General features: G+C 38.4%; 1 protein-coding gene across 1 annotated transcript in view; it reads right to left on the bottom strand.

Annotated features, from left to right (window-relative positions):
• The window catches only part of LOC104989799 (chromosome unknown open reading frame, human C12orf56), a 77181-nt gene that overhangs the window by 2999 nt on the left and 53037 nt on the right, over positions 1-21145 (bottom strand). The window contains exons 6-12 of the mRNA XM_010841586.1: positions 18394-18538; positions 13083-13189; positions 12374-12463; positions 7582-7705; positions 5309-5383; positions 4707-4781; positions 1831-2009 (exon numbers count right to left, since the gene is read on the bottom strand). Of these exons, the coding sequence (XP_010839888.1) occupies positions 1831-2009; positions 4707-4781; positions 5309-5383; positions 7582-7705; positions 12374-12463; positions 13083-13189; positions 18394-18538 (795 nt within the window). The remainder of the gene's footprint in view (positions 1-1830; positions 2010-4706; positions 4782-5308; positions 5384-7581; positions 7706-12373; positions 12464-13082; positions 13190-18393; positions 18539-21145) is intronic.

Here is a 21145-nt window from a genome sequence, read left to right as displayed (position 1 = left end):
AGGAAAAAAACAGGGAAGAGACAAAAGTAAGAAAATCTTTAGCTAGACTCTTGGACGGCTTCAAGCATTGCTTCTCAGCCCTGGACGCACATTAGCATCACCTAGAGAGTTTATTTTAAACACCAGTGCCCAGGAGCCACCCCAGACAAACTGAACAGTTACAACATTTCTGTATGTGAGTCTTGGGTGTCACATGTAGGAAGGATAACACTAGGGACAAAGAGAGGAGACAGTGGCAAACTGAACAGTGCATTATCTACCTAAGAGGCCAGCTGCTTTTGAGCCCTGGCCAACTATTTTCATGTAGGCATGTGACACTATAGTTGCCATTGTTCTGATTTTTAAATGTGCATAACTATTTTTAAGACATTGATTTATGTGACCCATGCTACAACATGGATGAACCTTGGAAACATCATGCTAAGTGAAAGACACCAGACACAAAGGCCTATGTTGTATGATTCCATTTGTATGGAATGTCCAGAACAGGCAAATCCACAGAGACGGAGAGTAGATTAGCGGTTGCCGGGTGCTGGGGTGTGACAGCTTCATGGGTAACAGGCTTCTTTGGGAGTGATGAAAATGTTCTGCAATTAGATAGGGGTGGTGGTTGCACAACACTGTGAAATGTATTAAAAGCCACTGAGGGAATTCCCTGGTGATCCAGTGGTTAAGACTCTGTGCTTCCAATGCAAGTGGCCTGAGTTCGATCCCGCATCCCACATGGTGCAACCAAAACAAAAAAGTAAAAATAATAATAAAGTCTTGGCAGTTCCTAGAAGTCCAGTGATTAGGAATCAATACTTTCACTGCTGTAGGCCTGGGTCAAAAAATAGTCTTTAAAAATAAAAAAGCCACTGAATTGCACCCTTTAAAATGTTTAAAATGGTGAATTTCATGCTATATGAATTTTCCTTCAAAAAAAGTGAGGAAAAAATTAGGTCCTGGGCACCAACTCATAGTGGGGCAACCAAAACCCTTTTATGGGGACCAGAATAGAACCTCTGCTATAAAACCACATGGAAGAAAAACAGGACTGACACTGGCCTGTACAATTGTTTAAAGCAAATCTTTAGGCCACAGTACATGCCTTCCCATCCATGTATGTTTGTCTCCATCCAAAGTAATAACAAAGCTATGCCTGCTGTACCCTTTTCATCTTAAGTTAGACACAACCTGGATTTTGTTTTGTTTTTCCCTTTAAAGGTGCTAATGCAAAGCTATACCGCTAAGAGCATTTGGCTTTGCCGGCCTATAAATAGAAGTAGGAACCCCTGAGGTGCAGAACAAGCTGGCTGATGAAACAACGCGCTCTACTGTTCTTTCTTACTGTTTTGTTATTGAATGTAAGAGAAGGGTAAACGAAACAACAAAAAAGAAAACCCTAATTACTGCATTCATCATTCCTCCCTTATCAATTGTTTTTCTTTCCCAATGACTGGGTTAATTCACAGCCAATTATATTGTCTCCTTCAGTAGGGTTTCTTACTTCCAGTTACTCACATGTTAAAATCATTACCAGTTCTGCGAAGTAGATGCTGGCTGCGATAAAGACAGTGAATGAGAAACAGTTCTTCCCAGAGAGCTTTGATGCTTCACTGGTCTCTTCTGGCCTAGGAATGCACTTCAAGTGGCAATAGTTCTTAGACACCCTCCCACCCCAAATCCTGCCTTACCACAGTAAGGTAACTGTGTTATCAAAGTAAAATGTTAAAAACAAACATTAGAATTTCCTGCTTAATCTTCTAACTATTGGGCTGTGTTGTCGTTTTGCATGAAAATAAAAAATGAGTGGATTTTGTGGAAGAAGAGAGTCAGACTTTTTCTTACCTGAATTCTTCTCTGTAGTTGTTCCTAATATACTCAGCTAAAGTCTTGCTGTACTGCAGGCAGCTCTTGAGGATGTAAAACTGCTGGTACAACAAAACCGCTCGGCCAGGACTTAGCAGCTGAAATGAAGCTGAAAGGCCCTTCACCACTTGTTTCACAATACTGGCCACAAAAGTAATCTAGACAAGGGAAACACAGTTACACACGCACTGCATGCCACCTGCAAGGGCCACCTGCTTAGCCGGAACCTCAACTAGAAATCTAGGCTGAAGTCCTTGCCACCCTGCCACCCTGATGCCCTTGCATTGTGCTATTTCTTACTGAGTTAGTACTAAGAGAGCACCAGACCATAGACTGACTGGGTTTGCCAGTTGCCCCCCTAAAATCTGGATCAGAACTAGACCTGACTGTCAAAGGAGTTTGACTCCAAAGCAGAAGGAGAACATTGGAAGCATAAATTTAGGCTATTGTAAAAAACAGAAAGGAATACTACTACCCTTTCAGGCTCTAACCAGAAGGTCATTCTGGATGCTCATTAAATTAGCACTGACAAAATTTCCCTTTTCTATTCACGTGGCTACTGACCCTTCCTAAGTAAGGCAGGTGATCTGAAGTTTCCCCAACCCAGATCCATTTACACATATTGACTAAATATTGTGTCAGGAAAATGCAGATTGAGATCAGAGAGTTTGGAGCAGAGAAACAAAGCAATGCCCATTTGGGAATTAAATTTTTAATTTCTTTAGCATCTTGCTGTAATCAAGAAAGAGAATCAGCCAGAGCTGACTGGCATGCAGGTATATTCAATGATTCCACCAGTTTCCCTGCTTGCAAATTTCTCTCAAATGGTCTGTTTCTACCCAGACTCTTTAGAAATAGGTTAATACTGAAGTTTTCAACACTGTTTGTGGTCCTTTTGCCATCTTTCATCCTGACATGCTTTATGGTCACAGGCTGGCCACATACTCAGCTCAGTTCCTTTGGTGAACCAACCCTAGAGGTTGGTAAGAAAACTTTCCTGTCGCTTGGAGTTCTTAGGACCCCAAATTTCACACAATAGTTTAGATGATGAGGTCTGCAAACATCCCACACAAAAAGTAAGGGTCTTGCATCATGCACATATGAACTACTATCGCTGGGAGTGACTGTAACTTTACAACACTCTTTGAAGTGGGGCTGAGACTGGTTAGAGTCTATGTCTGCTAAAGGACCCAGATTCCTGGCTCAACCTCTGTATAAGGCAGTTGGCTGTACTACTGACAAGTGTACCCTTTGACTGCAGTCAGGTTTTTATACATATATGTCACAGAGATCTGGCAATTGGATTCCCTAAGACAGACTCAATATCAAAATAGCTCAAAGCAGGAAACCACTGATGGTTAAAAGAAGCATGTTCATGTATGGAAGGAGAACATAATACTACATGTCAATCCTCTATTAGCAACAAAAATTTAGTTTGCATTACTACCTTTTGAAAAGATTTCCAATTAAATCTATGTTGACTACACGGACAAATACATGAATGAATAAAGGGAAAGTAAGTTTGGGGAGATGAGAAGAGATTAATGGATAAAGCCTTTCTTAGAGTTAATTCAGCAGATATTTTATTTAACATCTATTATGTGCCTGGCACAAAACACAGAGCTCCTACCCTTATGGCCCCTGGAGTTTGGGAAGAAAGACATTGTATCAATCATGATAGACTAGATTATGTGATGGTAGTAAATCTCACAAAATATCAATGCTTTGTTTAACACAAGGAACGTTTATTATTTGCTCATGCTGTATGTTCCTTAAGGATCGGTAGGGGTTTCTGCTCATTGTAGTCACTGGTCCACATTCCAGAACCGACCTAATTTCGAGTGGGTAGGGAAGTGTACTGCTACTACTTGCCTGAAAGGAGAGAAACCCAGAATATATATGGACACTAATGGCTACCACAAGACAGAATCAAATAATAACACAGTGTAGACTGCAACAGTAACAAGTCCTATGTAGAAAAGGAAAAAGTTGCCATGCTCTGACAATGTGTGCCCGTGATGGAAGAATCTGATATAATCAGAATGAGAGAATCATCACCTCCACCCCACACAAGCAAGGGGCACTGAGGCCTGAGGATGAGTAGGAGTTAATTAGGTGTAAAAGGAAGAAAAAAGCACTTCAAGCAGACAGACAGAGGGAATGGTAAAGACCATGTGATGGAGTTGGGAGTATCAGGGTGGGCAGTGGGTATGAGACCCACATAGCTGGCAGAGTGAGGGACCAAATGAGGCTGTAGGGTTATAACATGCACAGCCTTGTAGGCCATATTCAAGTTTCTAGTCTTCATTTGTTGTCTTCATTTATTATGCGCACGTGATTTAAAGCAAGTGATGACATAATCAGATTTTTTATTTTGAATAGATTCCTTTGACTGTAGTCTGGTGGAAAGACAGGACAGACCATGTAGATGCAATTAGAGTGTCAAGGAGAGAGGTGGTGATACCACAGACCAGGATGGCAGCTGCCAGGACAGAGTGGCCACAGTACTAAAAGTGTGCTACTCATACTCGCCAACTCACACTCACTGTTTAAGATGAATGTTCGTGTTTTTCACTTAATTATACAGCCAGTGTTTTAAAATTCTATTTTCTACGTATATCTTAGGGCTTTTCATTAAATAAAAATCACATTTAAGATGTTATTTCAATATCTTAAACATTCAGGCCCCAAATAGAAAAATATTTTATTTTGACTAATAAAATTATCAAATGTACATTTTCTTCTGTTTTATAAACTTGACCCCTTATAGAGAAATAGTCATTAATTAAGCACAAGAGCATCTGTTTCATCAGCCTTGAGTGATAGTTTTGTTTTTGCTTCTAGAAGGTACTTACTATGGGAGGACAACTTTGTAGAAAGGACATTATCCAGCTAATAGCAAACTTTGTTGACTCCAATCCAATATTTCCCTAAAAAAAAATGCAAGGAAATAAGCAAGTTATATTCATGAAGTTAAAACATAGCTAAAAAGATATTCCTTTTCAAATATATTTTATCCTGATTAATCAGATCTTTAAGATGAGTATTTAGGAACATAAGCTAGATGAACACTTAAGAGCAATAGTAGTCCTGTCATTTACATCACCCAATTTTGGAGATTATCTCTAATACAAGCATTTTAATTATAGAATATATATATATATCATATAACAGGGTTTCCCAGGTGGCTTGGTGGTAAAGAATTAGCCTGCCAATACAGGAGACGTGGGTTTGATTCCTGAGTTATAAAGATCCCCTGGAGAAGAAAATGGCAGCCCGCTCCAGTATTCGTGCCTGGGAAATACCATGGACAGAGGAGCCTTGAAGGCTACCATGCATAGGGTCACAAAAGAGTCAGATGTGACTTAATGACTCAACAACAACAGTATATATCATATAATGATCATGACATACAAGATAATGACACAATATAGTATGTATAATAAAACCATTGTACCTGCTGAAAGACAAGAAGTATCTCATACAAAAGTGCTGTAGCTGTATCTGTATATTCCAGGATAAGCTTCTGTAACTAGAATTTTAAATAGTAATCAATGCAGTATCATTGGCAGAGCCAGAAAATAATCATTTCTTCTGGTTCTCCTTAGGTATTTATAAAAAGAATTTATGATCAGTAGAAAGTATTAGTGTGGTTAATTTTCTTGTTCTGTTTGATTCAATCATTCTCAAAAAAGTTGCTCTCATAAAATGACTGCACATATAATAATGGCTAAGAAACGGGTCAGGAAAAGAAGATACAGCCTACAGAATACTGACATGCAAAAAAAATGCACACTGATTTGCAGTGTCATTCAGATCAACCATCCTGCTTCCTTTCAAGAATGTGACATATACTCCCCAGAATTGAAGTAGGAGATTCTCCAGGGAATTAAGTCTTATGCCCAACTTGAAGGATAACTCCTTCTGTGGTATGGGTAAATGTAGAGTTAGAGAAATTTTGTGGTGGTTGTTCTCAAGAAATTCAAACAGTTGGTGAAGCTGTCTCCTAGCCCACAGGCCACTTGGTGCATGAGAACTGTGTCTGTAGGCATGCTACAAGGCCCCACATTTTCCCTAACTATCCTTTGCAAGGAAGAGTTCTAGTTTGAAACCACCTGCTCTATTAGACCTTGGAACCAGAATTTATATAATCTGCTCATGGTTTCATTCATAGCCCAGTTGCAAAAGACCAGCAGGTCCAAAAACAGGAAATTCAGACCTGTCTATACTGCTCACTGGATGTTTTCATATGGAAATATCAAAGCAAATCAAATAAACTAATCTAAAACCAAGCTCATTATTTCCCCTTTAAACCTACTATTCTTGTTATGTTGTTATCTGTCACCCAGACCAGAATCTAAAAGTCATCTAATATTAATTCTTTATATTTTTATCCACTCAGATTCCTAAAAATTTCTGGAATCTTTCCTCTTCACAATTACCATCTTTCTTTTTTCATTTATTTATTGAACAAACATGCATCAGACACAGTACTCACTGGAGTCCCATACTGTACTAATGGAGAGTAACAGAGATGTGGTTACTGCCCTGGTGGAATATACAAGGGCTTCCCTGGTGGCTCAGAGGGTAAAGCGTCTGCCTGCAATGCAGGAGACCTGGGTTCGATCCCTGGGTCAGGAAGATCCCCTGGAGAAGGAAATGGCAACCCACTCCAGTACTCTTGCCTGGAAAATCCCATGGACAGAGAAGCCTGGTAGACTACAGTCCATGGGATTGCAAATCTAGTGGGGAACAGATATCAATCTAATAATCACATAAATAAATACACAGTTATACACTGAGACAAGGGCTGTGGAAGAAAGGCACAGGAAGTTGGGAGAGCTGTAAAAAGAAAGCCTAGTGTTGTCTGGGGGTCAAGGAAGGCTTGCTTCTTGGCCCCTGTCATCCCTCAGCTGGACTACAGCACTAGCTTCTTAACATCTCTGTCAGTCTTGTTTCCATCCTCCTCTTTTATCCCTAATCCACTCATTCCAGTGTTGAAACTGGTACTGCAGATACTCCATATACAGTCTGTAATAATATTTGATGTTATATTTGACCAATTAATGCCTGTCTCTTCAACCTATGAGGGCAGAAGTTGTGTCTATTTTGCTTTTTATTTGCAGCCTGCTGCCTAGCACACTGTTTGGCTCATAACAGACACTCAATAAATATTTATTGAATAAATGAGTGAATTTAAGACCTTTCTAAAACATAACTCTGATTGTGTGTTCAAGAACTATCAAATCATGTCCACCCTTTAAAGAAATTTTGTGTTGGCCTACTCAAACTAATAATAACCTGATTTATTCTCTCAGAGTAATTACATTAGGCACCTCTAATGTTTTAGTAAAACTTTAAACAACTAATGCTGTTTGCACTACTTAGATAGGTAAGGAAATGATAAACGAAGACAAGAACGTTAACCCTGATATATCTCTAAGACAGTGCTTTTTTACCCATTAGACCCCTGCTGTGGAATTATATACATAAATATTTTACAGAGACAGATGTAAACAGATTTATCTAATATATACAGAATACTGTTTTATCAGTATGCATACTTTAAAACGTATAAAATGGATATAATATTGACGAATAGCTAAGTTTTGAGGTTAATAACAAAATATTAACTTTGATTTAATTATGTTTCTATATTCTAAGACTCATGGTCCACATAGAAGAACTCCTATATATTGTAATTAGTCTATTCCAAAACTTTCATCTCACCTCATCATCCAAAGACATCTCAACTAAAGTTGAGTCAGCCACCAACTGGATGTCAAACACAGGACCTGATTTTGGAATCTGAGGCTCGCTAATTAAAATTACCAAAAGGTTAAATAGTGTTCCCCTGAAAAAAAATAAAGGCAATTAGTGAGTTAAGTTTAAAAAGAAAAGCAGTGACACCAAGTTTGCAGGCACTGAGTGTAATTATATTTAAAAGTATGAAGCACTGTGGACTGTTTATTTTAATTGAGGTATAATTGATTTATAATATTATGTATACAGTAGTGATTCAAAAAATGTTATAGGTTATACTCCATTTATACTTATTACACACTATTGGCTATATTCCCTGTCTTGTACAATACATCCTTGCAGCTTATTTATTTTATACATAGTAGTTTGTACTCTTAGCTCCCTACCTCTATTTTGCCCCTCCCTCCATCCCTCTGCCCAATGGTTAGAGCACTTAGTTTGTTCTTTATATCTGTGAGTCTGCTTCTTTTTTGTTAGATTCATTAGTCTTATTTTTTAGATTCTACATATAAGTGATATTGTAGAGTTTTTTGACTCTAGAAACCGTTTGTAACAAACCGTCTCAGAGGTCTATTGTTAACTAAAGATCGCTAGCTATTAGTGAATAAAAGTAGTATTAAACTTCACGTCTTTCAAATGCAGTGTACAGTCCCCTAACATATACTAATAACCCACTTAAATGTTACTGCATGTTTGAATAATATATCATGCTGTTTGAAAATAAAAAGGCTCACACACACAAAAATCACAATTCAAAACATGCTTCCTGAGAAGCTGGGTCAGTAATCCCATTTTCATATGTATAGTACAACGCCTGTAAGGTTGAAAAAAAGCTGAAGGCAGACCACTAGAAAAATCCGTTCCCTAATTGAAGACAATATCAGAGAAGTTTTGACATAGAGGAGCAATAAAAGAATGTACATATAGGACTATATAAAAATCCTCTATATTCTTAAGCATTCCTTTCATAAGGGAATAAAGAATATAAACAATCTTATTTAGTAATATTTGGAGGCTTCCTAATCTTTTTACAGTCATTTAAATCATTACCATGATAAGTTTACCAAAATTCTAATAAAAATGCAATTCCCCTCCTTTCACCAACTCAAAAAACAAATCTAGTTCTCATATCTGCAAAAGAAGTTAGCACATTGTCAGTTACCACATTGCTCAAAAAAAGCAGGATATGTCCTACAGGATATTTGCTAATGTTTTATTCAGGCTGTTTTAAAACAGCCAGTCTATTTTCAGAAGATACTTCCAAAATCAACAAAATAATCTATTTAGAAGCTTTCCTGATACTAAGTTTGAATTGACATTCCATTCACTGTAATATTTAATTATAGTCCTTTATTTTCAGCAACAGCTTCTTTTCAAACTATCATATATCCTAGGCTAAAGGGAGGTACTCTTAAATTCTGAGTCACTGTGGTAAGTTGAATACATGACTTCAACCATAAGAGTACTGAAAAAAAGGATTATGGCATATTTCAAGAATACAATGAAGTGGGTTGAACTAATAAAATCTCTTTATGAAAGAAAAAGAGGAAAATGCTGAAATGAATAAATTTTTTTTTATTTTCTCAAATGGAATTTAATTTTAAATCTATCCCTTCTGCAATCTGTCCCTTCTGCCAACTCAATTTAAAATCCATAAAGTCAATAACAGATAAAATAAATTTTATTCTAAAATGGTATTTCATCCTGACTCATTATAATAGACACCTTAAGGTTGACATTACACCCTTAAAAATGGTACCAACAGTTTGATACTTTTATTGTTTAGATTGTTATTCCCAGTGTAAGATTTTTTTTAATATTACAGTATCTTAAAGTACAGACTTTGAAGGGCACATTCATGGTCTCATAAGTCATTCTGTGTTATTTTGGTAAGCAGAGTTTTTATATGGCTTCCAAGATTTGCATCCTGTAGTATATACACTCTATATGATCCCTTCCCTAAAGTATGGTCAGGACCTGGGAACATATTAGGCTTTCATTCTCGTCATTAAGTTATGTTAGATGAGAAAGGTGAAGAAATTTTGCAAATGTAATTAAGATCCCCAGTGAGTTGACTTTTGAGTTAATCAAAGAGAGATCATCCTGAGTGGGCCTAAGCTAATGAGGCGAGTCCTTTAAAAGAGAGTTTGGGCCTTTTCTGAGCTAAGAGATATTCTCCTGCCAAGAAGCAAGCTGTCATGAGTTTTACAGCTATAAGGAAATTAATTCTGCTAACAACTACCCAAATGAGTTTGGAAGAGGGCCCCAAGCCTGAGACTGCAGCCCCAGCCAACCACCTTGATTACATCCTTGTGAGACCCTGAGCAGAGGAGCCAGCTAAGCTGTATCCAGATTTCCTGATCCACAGAAACTGTCAGATATTATTGAAGCCACTAAATTTGTGGTATTGGGTTGGTCAAAAAGTTCATTCGGGTCTTCCTGTAAGATCTATGGAAAAACCCAAATGAACTTTTTGACCAACTCAATAATTTGTTACATGGCAATAGATTATTAGTTGTGCTAGTTAATGGTACAGATAACATGATTTGACCACTATGAATATAAAAATTGACTGAAAAGTTAATATTACAACCAACTATAGCAATATACTATATGTACCAAAGAACATGAGAAGAATTTGTTGTATCAGTAAAGAAGCTTGATACAGTAGGGCTGATGTGGCAGAACCAAGTTAAGACAGAGCAATTAAAATGCAACACTTTCCAACAGAGATTGGTAAGAATGATTTTCTCCAATTAGGATAAAGAAAAGTAGAGACCAAAAGGTGGACCAAGGGGGTAACGTGATTTAGCAATAACTTCAGTGTGGGAGAAGACATAAATATCAGACATAATTTTGAATCTCTCTCTTGGATGTTGGGAAAAGGGCAGTATTGTCAACTACATAAAGAAGTATGCAGAAAAAAAAAAGTATGCAGAGAAAACAGCAGTATATTTTCCTTGTATGCTGTGGAGTAGGGGTCAACAAACTATGGCCTGCAGGCCCAATAGCCCAGAGCCTGTTTTTATAAATAAAACTTTATTGGAATACCGCTGTGCCCTTTCCTTTGCATATTGTCTATGGCTGCTTTTGTGACAATGGCAGAATTAAGTAGTTTCAACAGAGACTATGTAGCCTTTTGCAGAAACATTTGACCACCTTGCTGTAAAGCACAGTATGCCTATAGTCCTTGACACACAGCAAGTTGCTTAAGATATGCTAATGACCATTATCAGTAAAATTTATTTGTAAAAGTCTCTAATAAATAGCCTGGACAAAATAGTACTAAAAGTTCTTATTCTTCCTTCCAGTTCAAATGTTTCAGAGTCCATGGCGCTCCTCCTTCTTCCACTTTATGATGCAAGAAATGTAGATAAACAGTTGATTAAAAGGGTGGGAGGAAATTAAGATTTTAGCCAGACCATTGCCCAGGGATATAATTCATAGCCTATAAATCTCATAAAAAGGTCCAACAGCTAATATGCAAACACACACTTTCTGTGGCAAAGAATGCTATTGTCCCACACTATACATTCTCCCATTCTTCCTTTGAATAACAGCTGTCCCATTGCCATCTAAAGTTTAGCTAGGCATATAGAAGTCCAACTACAGACACATTTTGCGGCCTTTTTTGTGGCTAGAAATGCCGTATGCCTAAAATTCTCACCAATAGAAGGAAAGCAAAACTATTATGCAGTCCATGGGGTCTCAAAGAGTGGAACATGACTTAGTGACTGAACAACAACAACAACAAAAGTCTTCTGTGCCTTGCTTTAAAAAGAAATTTGGGAAGCTGCTATATAGCACAGGAAGCTCAGCTGGGTGCTCTGTGATGGCCTAGAGGAGTAGGATTTGCAGCAGTGGGGAGGGCGGAAGGGGGAGCAGACGAGATCGAGAGAGGGGATGTATGTATACTTACAGCTGATTCACGTCGTCGTACAGCAGAAACTAAACAACATTATAAAGCAATTATACTCCAATTAAAAAAACAAGTAAGTAAAAATATATTCCTAAGTAAAAAGAAGAAGAAATTTATTTGCCCTTCCTGATTCCCACAGGGTGTGGTGAAGGCAAGAAGTTCAGCCAGCTAACCATGAGGACAAAGATAGCATATGATAGAAGACAGTAGAGCAACAAAAAGGAGGAAACCTAGGTCTCTGGCTGGTCTTATAGCAAAAAGCATGGCTCTTTACTCTGGACTAATATGTAAGAAAGATGTAAATTTCTCTCTTCTCTGGGACACATATTTTGGAGTAACTTTATTACACCTCTTACCCTCCAATATTCACTCCAAGATTGTATGTATCCTAAGTCGTTTTGGTCGTGTCCAACTGTTTGCGACCCTATAAACTGTAGCCCACCAGGCTCCTCTATCCATGGGGTTCTGCAGGCAAGAATACCGGAGTGGGTTGCTATGCCCTCTTTCAGGGGATCTTCCCAACCCAGAGATCAAACCTGTGTCTCCTGCAGTTCCTGCATTGCAGGCAGATTCTTAAGCCACCAGGAAAGCCCCTTGGTCTTCAGATGATGACAAAAGATAAACTTAGGATAACAAAATCTTTGTGCCCTCAGTAATCAGAGAGAACTCAGTTTGCACCAGTTAATCTGTTCATCACAGAAGGAAGTGAGAGACAAAAGAGTTTAATATATTTACAAAGGGATCAAGCAGAGAAGTCAGAGAATTATGAGTTCTAGAAGACACTCGAAAGAGTAGTTAGTGGGTTGCAGCTACAAGATCTCAATTTTTAAAAGGCCTTACTTCTTAGCTGCTAATATGTTCAGGCGCAATGACTCAGTTTCTGTTTCTCTGAACATCCGTCCCAGAGTCTGTATAATTTCAATGCACACCCTGTAAAACAGAGAGGAAAAATGTCACAGAAATGGCATGACTTCATTATGAGTTCAGAATTTCACAAAATCAGTAATCCTTAATAGAATTACATTCAGATACCCATTTTAAAAAAGTATAGGAAGGAAATTCTATTTATCAAATCGCCAGCATTGGTTGCAAGCCTACTCTGTGATGGCTACATGGTAAGCACTCAGAAATATTTGTTGAATGAATAAATTAATAAGTGCATGTCAGGATTACAAGTCATTATCATATTGATTTTTGTACTTATTTTTTGCAAAGTTTTAATGATAATCACACTATTTTAAAACAAAATTTAATCATCTTAACTGTTTCAAGTAGGTAATTTTTCAAAATTTCAAATGTAAAAAAATGTAAAATTTCAAATGTAAAAAAAATTGATTTTTTTCCCCTTTGGGGACAGCCAGTATTACTAGTTCCTTGTGTAGTTTTTGACCACACAATTAGAACAAAATAAATGCTATTTTAAAAAATCTATGTGAAGCAAAATTTGCAGCACTATTTATCATTAAAACAGTACATATTTTGCCCAGTGCCTTCTATTTATTTAACATCCTAAGGAAAAAATATCTGTGATTATCCAGTTAGTACTTACACCAGCTCATCAGCCCTTTGGCTTCTATTGTGAAGTGCATTCTTATCCCTAGACTCTGGCAAGTATTCATGAAGTTTGTTCACTAGGAAATAGAAAAGGTCACTGGTCTGTGAAAGCAAGCAGGAAAGAAATGGTAATTCAGTTCAGTTCAGTTCAGTCGCTCAGTCTTGTCTGACTCTTTGCGACCCCATGGGCTGCTGCATGCCAGGCCTCCCTGAGTTACCTGTTGGCAAAACTGTCGATTCTTCCATAATAAAAATAAGAAATTATTTGCTCTTTGATTAGGGAGAAAGGGATTTATAATCTCTGTCATTAACGTTAGCATAACCCAAATTGAAAACGTACCTTTACTTAAAACCAGGAGACCACTGTCCTACTGAACAGAGCCAGAGCTAAAAATGAGCAGGTGATGCTGGGAGACAGCTTCACCATTAATACTGAAGATCGTCCAGAAGTAGGTATATAATTTAGGCAAGTCATTAAGTCACCTGGAATAACAAGGTGTTAAATGGGGGCCTCTATATATCCAGCCTTTCCAAAGTAATATGGCTTTTGTGAGAATATGTCTAGAAAAGCACTCATTGTGAAATGTTTACTAATTCAAAAACAAATGAATGGCAGTGGTACAGCCTGTGAAGATGGTGCAGAATGATTATAATACTTCTGTTAAAACAGTGGAAATGTAGATTGCCATTTCTGCCAAAATAAACACTGACTTAAGAGTGGGGAAACAAATTTTTTTTGTGTGTTCCTATCCAGTCTCATGAGATAATTGAGCACGACAATAAGCACTGGCCCATGAAATGAGGCAAGTTGGTACTAATGAGAAATAGGATGTAATTGCTTCTGTTTTCTATCTATCTGTTGTTCCTTTTCTCCCCAGGACTTTTTCATTTACTTGTGGCAACCTAGACTCCTTGTTTAGACAGGTACATGTTTGCTCTTATGTAGTTAATGTGGCATGAGAAAAGGCCGGGATGGCAAATGGAGAATGGGAAGGAGAAGAGGGGCAAATGGACACCTTGGCCCACTGAGAAGTGCTGGGATTTGCCCAGTGCCCTGGTAAATTAGCAGAGTATGGTAGCTTTACACGCTGACTCTGGAGCCAGGCTGCATGTGTGCTCAGTTGTGTCCAACTCTTTGCGACCCCATGGACTGTAGCCCCCAGGCTCCTCTGTCCATGGGATTCTCCAGGCAAGAACACTGGAGTGGGTTGCCATTTCCTCCTCTAGGAGATTGTCCCAACCCAGGGATCAAACCCACATCTGCATTGGCAAGTGGATTCTTTACCACTTGAGCCACCTAGGAAGCCCAGTTCCGCCACTGGGTAGGTGCAGGATGTTTGGCAAATTACTTATATATTCTATAGCTCTTCATCTCTAAAATGGAATTAATAGAATCACCTCATGAAGTTGATGTTAGGATTGATAAGACATTATTCGTAAAGCCTGAACTGTACTCAACATATTATACATGCTTAATAAATATCAGTGATTATTGTAATCTCCCACCTGCTCAGTGGTTCAGGAATTTTCACGTTTAAAATATCTTCCACCTACTAGCAACAACATGGAAGAATCTCAAAAACATTATGTCAAAAAGAAGCCAAACACAAACTCCAGTACAACTCCATGTAACTGGAATTCTAGGAACAGCAAAATTAATCTATGACAGAAAATACAATAGTTGCCTGAGGACATGGGCCAGAGGAAACTGAGTGCCAGAGGGCACAATTTAGCCCTAAGAGGTGATAGAAATGTTCTAAATCGTGATTGGGTGGTGCTTATACAGTTATATACCTTTGCTGAAACTCTTTAAACTGTATGTTAAAACTCTTTAAACTCTTAAAATATATGTGCATTTAATTATATGTAAATTGGACCCCAGTATTTCTCTGAAGAAGATATACAAATTGCCAGTTAGCATGGGAAAAACTGCTCAATGTCACTAACCATTAGGGAAATGTGAATCAAAACTACTAGACACACCCTAACACCCATCAGAATGACTGCTTCAAAAAACCAGTAAATAAAAGGAGTGGAAAAACTGGAGACTTTATGCACTGCTGGTGAGAATGTAAAATGGTACAGCTGCTGTGCAAAACAGTATGGCAGTGCCTAAAAAAATTAACAATAGAATTACTATATGATTTAGCAATTCTGCTTCTAACTGGGCTCCAAAAAGAATTGAAAGCAGGGTCTTAAAGAGATATTTACACATCCATGTTCATAACAACATTATTCACAATAATTAAAACACAGAAGCAATCCAAGTGCTAATCAGTGGATGAATGGATAAATAAAATGTGGTATTACGTGTCTGGAATATTATTCAGCCTTAAAAGGAAGGAAATCCTGACATATCCTTTCACTTCAGTGAATCTGGAAGACATCATGCCAAGTGAAATAAGTCAATCACAAAATGATAAATGCTGTATGATTCCACTTACATGAGGTGTTTAGAATAATCAAACTCATAGAAACGCAAAGGAAAATCATGGTTGCCGGGGGCTGGGGGAGGGGAAATGAGGAATTATTGTTTATTGAGTATAGTTTCAGTTCTGTAAGATGAAAAGAGGCCTGGAGATGGATGGTAGTGATGGTTACACAACATGGATACATAACATTGATCTACACACTTAAAAATGGTTAAGATGGTAAATTTTATATGTTTAAAAACTGAAGGAAAAAAACTTCATGAATAAAAAATGAAGGGTTGGGAAAAAACATATCTAGACAACTCTTTTGGGACTTCTTTGGCAGTCCAGTGGTTAAGACTTCAAGCTCCCAATGCAGGGGACACGGGTTTGATCCCTGGTTGGGGAACTAAGATCCTGTATGCCACATGGTTTGGCCAAAAAAAAAAAAAATAGAGAACTCTTTCATTCATTCATTGAACATATAACTATTTAATCCAGCCATGTGGCAATACTATGCGAAGTAATGCAAATAACATCTTAAGCAAAATAGACTAACTGGACACGATATCTGTATTCCTGAAGCTTTCAGTTTAGTCAGTCTATGAAAAAGTGTTTTCAAAATTTTAAAGTTTTATTGTAATAGAAGAATAAAAATTACCTAACAGAGGAAAATTATACCCCAATAAAGTTGATTTTTAAAAGGGAAAATGATACACAGTTGATCCTTCAACAACAAGGGGTAGAGGTTTGGGGGGAGTTAAAAGTGCTCATCCTCTTCACCATCAAAAATCTGAGTATAACTTACAGTCAGCCCTCCATATCTGTGACTCCATACCCATGGCTTCAACCAAATGTGATCATGTAGTACTGTAGTATTTACTATTGAAAAAATTAACATATAAATGGACCAAGCAGTTCAAACTAATGTTCAAGGGTCAACTATATATATTACTATAATTATATAATATTATGTTGTTTATTATATTATTATAATAGTATTATTATAAGAATATGGCTATAATTATTCAAATTATTGAATACAATTATATAATTATAATTATTCGATTATTCAAATTATACTAATTTTATTATAATTTACAAATATATATATAATTTCCTATCCTCTTACCCAAGAACCAAAAATTAGAGCTGGCTCTAAGCTAATAATGTGGTGTATTCCTAACAGGGTCTGTCTAGCACAAGCATTTTAGATGATACAGCACTACATCATCCCTACCTGCCTCAATGCTGGGAACACTTGACAGACTATCCTCTATAGCTACTGTGCCCTCTGGTTAGGGTGATCAGCCATCCCAATTTGCTTGCACTTGGTCTAGCTTTTGCACTACAAGCCCCAAGTGCCATGAACTTCCTCAGTCCCAGACACACTGGAACAGTTTGTTACCTTACTCTGGGTAAACCAGGATGGTTGGTCGTCAGACAGGTGAAGCACTCAGAATCTAAGAAATAGCCAAGACTGTCTTGTATGGTGGGGGAAGCTGTGCACCTCCCAACTGTGCAATAAAATGGCAGCAACTATGTATGAGGCCAGTAGCCTCATTAGCACAGTACCAGGACTCACCTGGGCTTCTCAATGCCTTTACCTAAAACCGAATGACACTAAGTCAGTCTTCCAGAGTAAGTCTGTAACTTGCCGAGTGGGAGAGCTAGATTGCTTTGACTTCTCAGAAGTCACCTTTTTAAAAAATTATTTTATTTATTTATGTCTGTCTGTCTGCTGCTGCTAAGTCGCTTCAGTCGTGTCCGACTCTGTGCGACCCCATAGACGACAGCCCACCAGGCTCCCCCGTCCCAGGGATTCTCCAGGCAAGAACACTGGAGTGGGTTGCCATCTCCTTTTCCAATGTGTGAAAGTGAAAAGTCAAAGTGAAGTCGCTCAGTCGTGTCCAACTCTTAGCGACCCCACGGACTGCGGCCCACCAGTCTGTCTGTCTATTTATATATTTGTTTATTTATCTGGGTCTTCGTTGCTGTGCAGTCTTTTCTCTAGTTGTGGCAAGCAAGGGCTACTCTCTAGTGATACTCAGGCTCCTCATTGCTTCTCTTGTTGTGTAGCACAGGCTCTAGGGTGTGTGGGCTCAGTAGTTGTGGCCTGCAGGCCTAGTTGCTCCGCAGCCTGTGGAATCTTCCTGGATCAGGGATCAAATCCATGTCTCCTGCACTGGCAGGTGGATTTTTTACCACTGAACTGCCAGGGAAGCCCAGGAGTCATCTTTAACAAGGTGAATGTACTTAGTGCCACTGAACTGTACAGTTAAATATGGTTAAGATAGTTTTGTATTGGGAGAAGACAGTGGCACCCCACTCCAATACTGTTGCCTGGAAAATCCCATGGACGAAGGAGCCTGGTAGGCTGCAGTCCATGCGGTCGCTAAGAGTCAGACACGACTGAAGCGACTTAGCAGCAGCAGCAGCAGTTTTGTATTATATGACTTTTACCACAATAAAAAAATTTTTAAATATATCAATCCTACACTTAAAAGTGTATTTAATTCTATTTTTGTTTTAGGGGAACATGCACATAAAACTTCTTGATATCTGCTTTATCTCACTGTCTTATACTTCTTGCATGCCAGGAGCTTCCCCCGACCCTCTCTCTTTTTTTCATTCTGTCAACCCAGCCCATGTGAGCTACCATCTTTTTGCTACTTCTCTCCTCTCTTCCATCTCCCTGGCTCCAGCACACACATATACACTGATTACATCACAGCATTTCAAGCATCAAGACGATTGCATTAAATTTAATCAACATTTTTTTACAGCATCAGAATACAAGATATTTATTTCTATTTTACTTTATGCTTGAATATGCTGCATTTGATAAACAGGTAAAACAAGTTTTAAAGATTAAAAATAAGACAAAACACCTACTTTCCAGAAAAGTCTTTTCAGAATGAAGTTTTTCTGGGCTGTTACTTTAAGTTCTGTAATTAAACAAAGTATCTTCCTCAACGTGTTGTCTTTAAGAAAAAGTTCAGATTTAAGCTGACCAAAGTGCTTAATTTTCTCCTCAGATCTACAGAAAGAAAAGAAAATTTGCCATGGGAAAAAAATGATAAGAAACAGCAGTTGAGAAATATCAACAATTATTGACAGGTATGTAAAACTTTGTTACTAATGGAATTTTTTTCTTTAGTTCCCTGAGGCATTTTATTTGCATGTATGTATTACATCCCTAAAAAAAGAATTCAAGGACTTTTCCCTGCTGTGTGTTTTCATCTTGCTTATTCATGGTCCGTGATGCCAGCTGAGGTTGTTGGTACAGTGAGATCAAACTGATGTGACAGGAGCAGGTTATTCTGCCCTTTTTCCACATCTTTGAGTTGCATATCAAATCTGAAGCTGATCACTCCACACTTATTTAGCCTGTCTGTGAGGTTCCCAACAATCTCCCCAGCCCTGTGATCATCGATTATTTCAAATTCGCCAATGTAACCATGCTTCATCATGGAAGATGACTTTGGAGCACAGCCTAATAAGAACTTGACGTTTGCCTCTCTTTGAGGCATTGTTGATACTCTTGAAAGCATTAGCCAGGACATTCATGGTGCCACCATCATTGCAGCATGGGAAGATGGCAGAAAGAGGACTAATGGAATATTAATACAATTTTGTACTTCTAACTTAATTACTTATCAGTAATGAAAACTGCTCCTTGTAGCTCTCCAGGCTCCTCTGTTCATGGAATTTTCCAGGTGAGAATACTGGAGTGGGTCACCATTTCATCCTCCAGGAGATCTTGACCCAGGGAACGAACTCTCATCTCCTGCATCTCCTGCACTGCAGGCAGATTCTTTACTGCTGAACCACTGGGGAAGCCTCTAAATTGAACTGTTTATTACTCTCCAAACACATTTCTTACCATGCCCCTTTACTCGAGCTGTACCTATCCCGAATCTCCTGTCCCTCTTTCTTAGTCTCTCTCAGAGTTTGTTTGTATACCATTTACCATAATCCATGAATCATATGTAATATTATTTGCATACTATTTTTCCTTTAAATCAACTCATTTTTTCTTAGAGAAATTTCTTTATGAAGAAAACTTTTTATTACTACTTCACAAGGGAAAAACCAGTACTGTTTGCTATAATTAGCAGGTAACTGTAAAAACAGCTTGAAACCAACCAAGTAGATGCTCCCTATTTTGAGCCTGAAGTCTGCTCTCCCTTTGACAAAAGAGCAGATGAGTGTGTTAGAGAGCTGCCTCTACTGGCACCAAGTCAAGAGATTCTCCCTGATGAGATCAGACGAGTTGGAAAAGAGAATCACTTTTTTACCATGGAATTCAAAGTCATTTCATGCCATGTCAGAAAACCACATGAAGTCACCCCACATCATTGCCCCATGTCCATTCCACACTTCAGGAAAAGCTGGCTTCGCTGAAATGAGTTAACACCTTCTCCTTAGGGCTTTCCCTAATTCTACCAACCATGGAGACCCTCTCCCATAGCCTTTTTTCCATACTTAACTCCATTGCAGTTCTTTGTGTACTTGTCCTGGCCCCTCAGCTGATTTGCAACAACTTGAAAAACCATTAACAGGTTGGATGTTGTTTCCATCTCCCACTGTGCTCAGCAGTAACAAGTGCACTTACCTGAGCACTGACTCTGTGGCAGGCTTTGGCCTGGGTACTCCTCATGGACTAGCTCACTCAGTGTCACTAGGTGGCTGAGCTGGGAATTACTATCGCATTTACAGGACATTAAGTTAAGTAGCCTGTCCAAGCTTACACAACCAGTGATTCAGAAAAGCAGGGTGTAAAGTAACAGTAAGAGAGCTGTTTCATGTTCTGTGTAGATCAATGGAAATGTCTTAGAATTTCTGACTCAAGGTAAAAATATTTTTACCACTTATTCTAGAAATCTTGTTATCAGCCATTTATTCTAATACTACTACATAGAATCTTGGTTCTTGCCCACTACCTCCCACTTTATTTAAAAAAATAAATCTAAGATGCTCTCTTCTATCCAATCAATGAACCTCTCTTATTAACATAAAAATTAAGACTTCCTGAAAAACAGTCTCTTTTCTAGTGAAGACACCAGAGTAGAAATGAACACGAAGAGATCAATCTTAGCCATCAAAAAGGCCACAGATAACAAATGTTGGCAAGGATGTGGGAAAAAAAGGAATCCTTGTACACTGTTAGGGCTTCCCTGATAGCTCAGTTGGTAAAGAATCCACCTGCAGTGCGGGAGACCCCAGTTCGATTCCTGGGTTGGGAAGATCCCCTGAAGAAGAGACAGGCCACCCTCTCCAGTATTCTTGGGTTTCCCTTGTGGCTCAGCTGGTAAAGAATCTGCCTGCAATGAGGGAGACCTGGGTTCTATCCCTGTGTTGGGAAGATCCCCTGGAGAAGGGATAAGGCTACCCACTCCAGTATTCTGGCCTGGAGAATTCCCTGGACTGAATAGTCCATGGGGTCACAAAGAGTTGGACATGACTGAGCAACTTTCACTTTCACTTTTTTCACTTGTACACTGTTGGCAGGAATGTAAATTGGTGCAGCCACTATGGAAAACGGGATAGAGGTTACTCGAAAAACTAAAAATAGAACTACCATGTCACTCAAGTACCCATTCCTGGATACTTAACTGAAAAAAAATTAAAACACTAATGTGAA

This window comes from Bison bison, unplaced genomic scaffold, assembly GCF_000754665.1.
Source record: "Bison bison bison isolate TAMUID 2011002044 unplaced genomic scaffold, Bison_UMD1.0 scf7180017864163, whole genome shotgun sequence".
Classification (NCBI taxonomy): Eukaryota; Metazoa; Chordata; class Mammalia; order Artiodactyla; family Bovidae; genus Bison; species Bison bison.
This window is presented reverse-complemented; position numbering and strand designations above follow the sequence as displayed.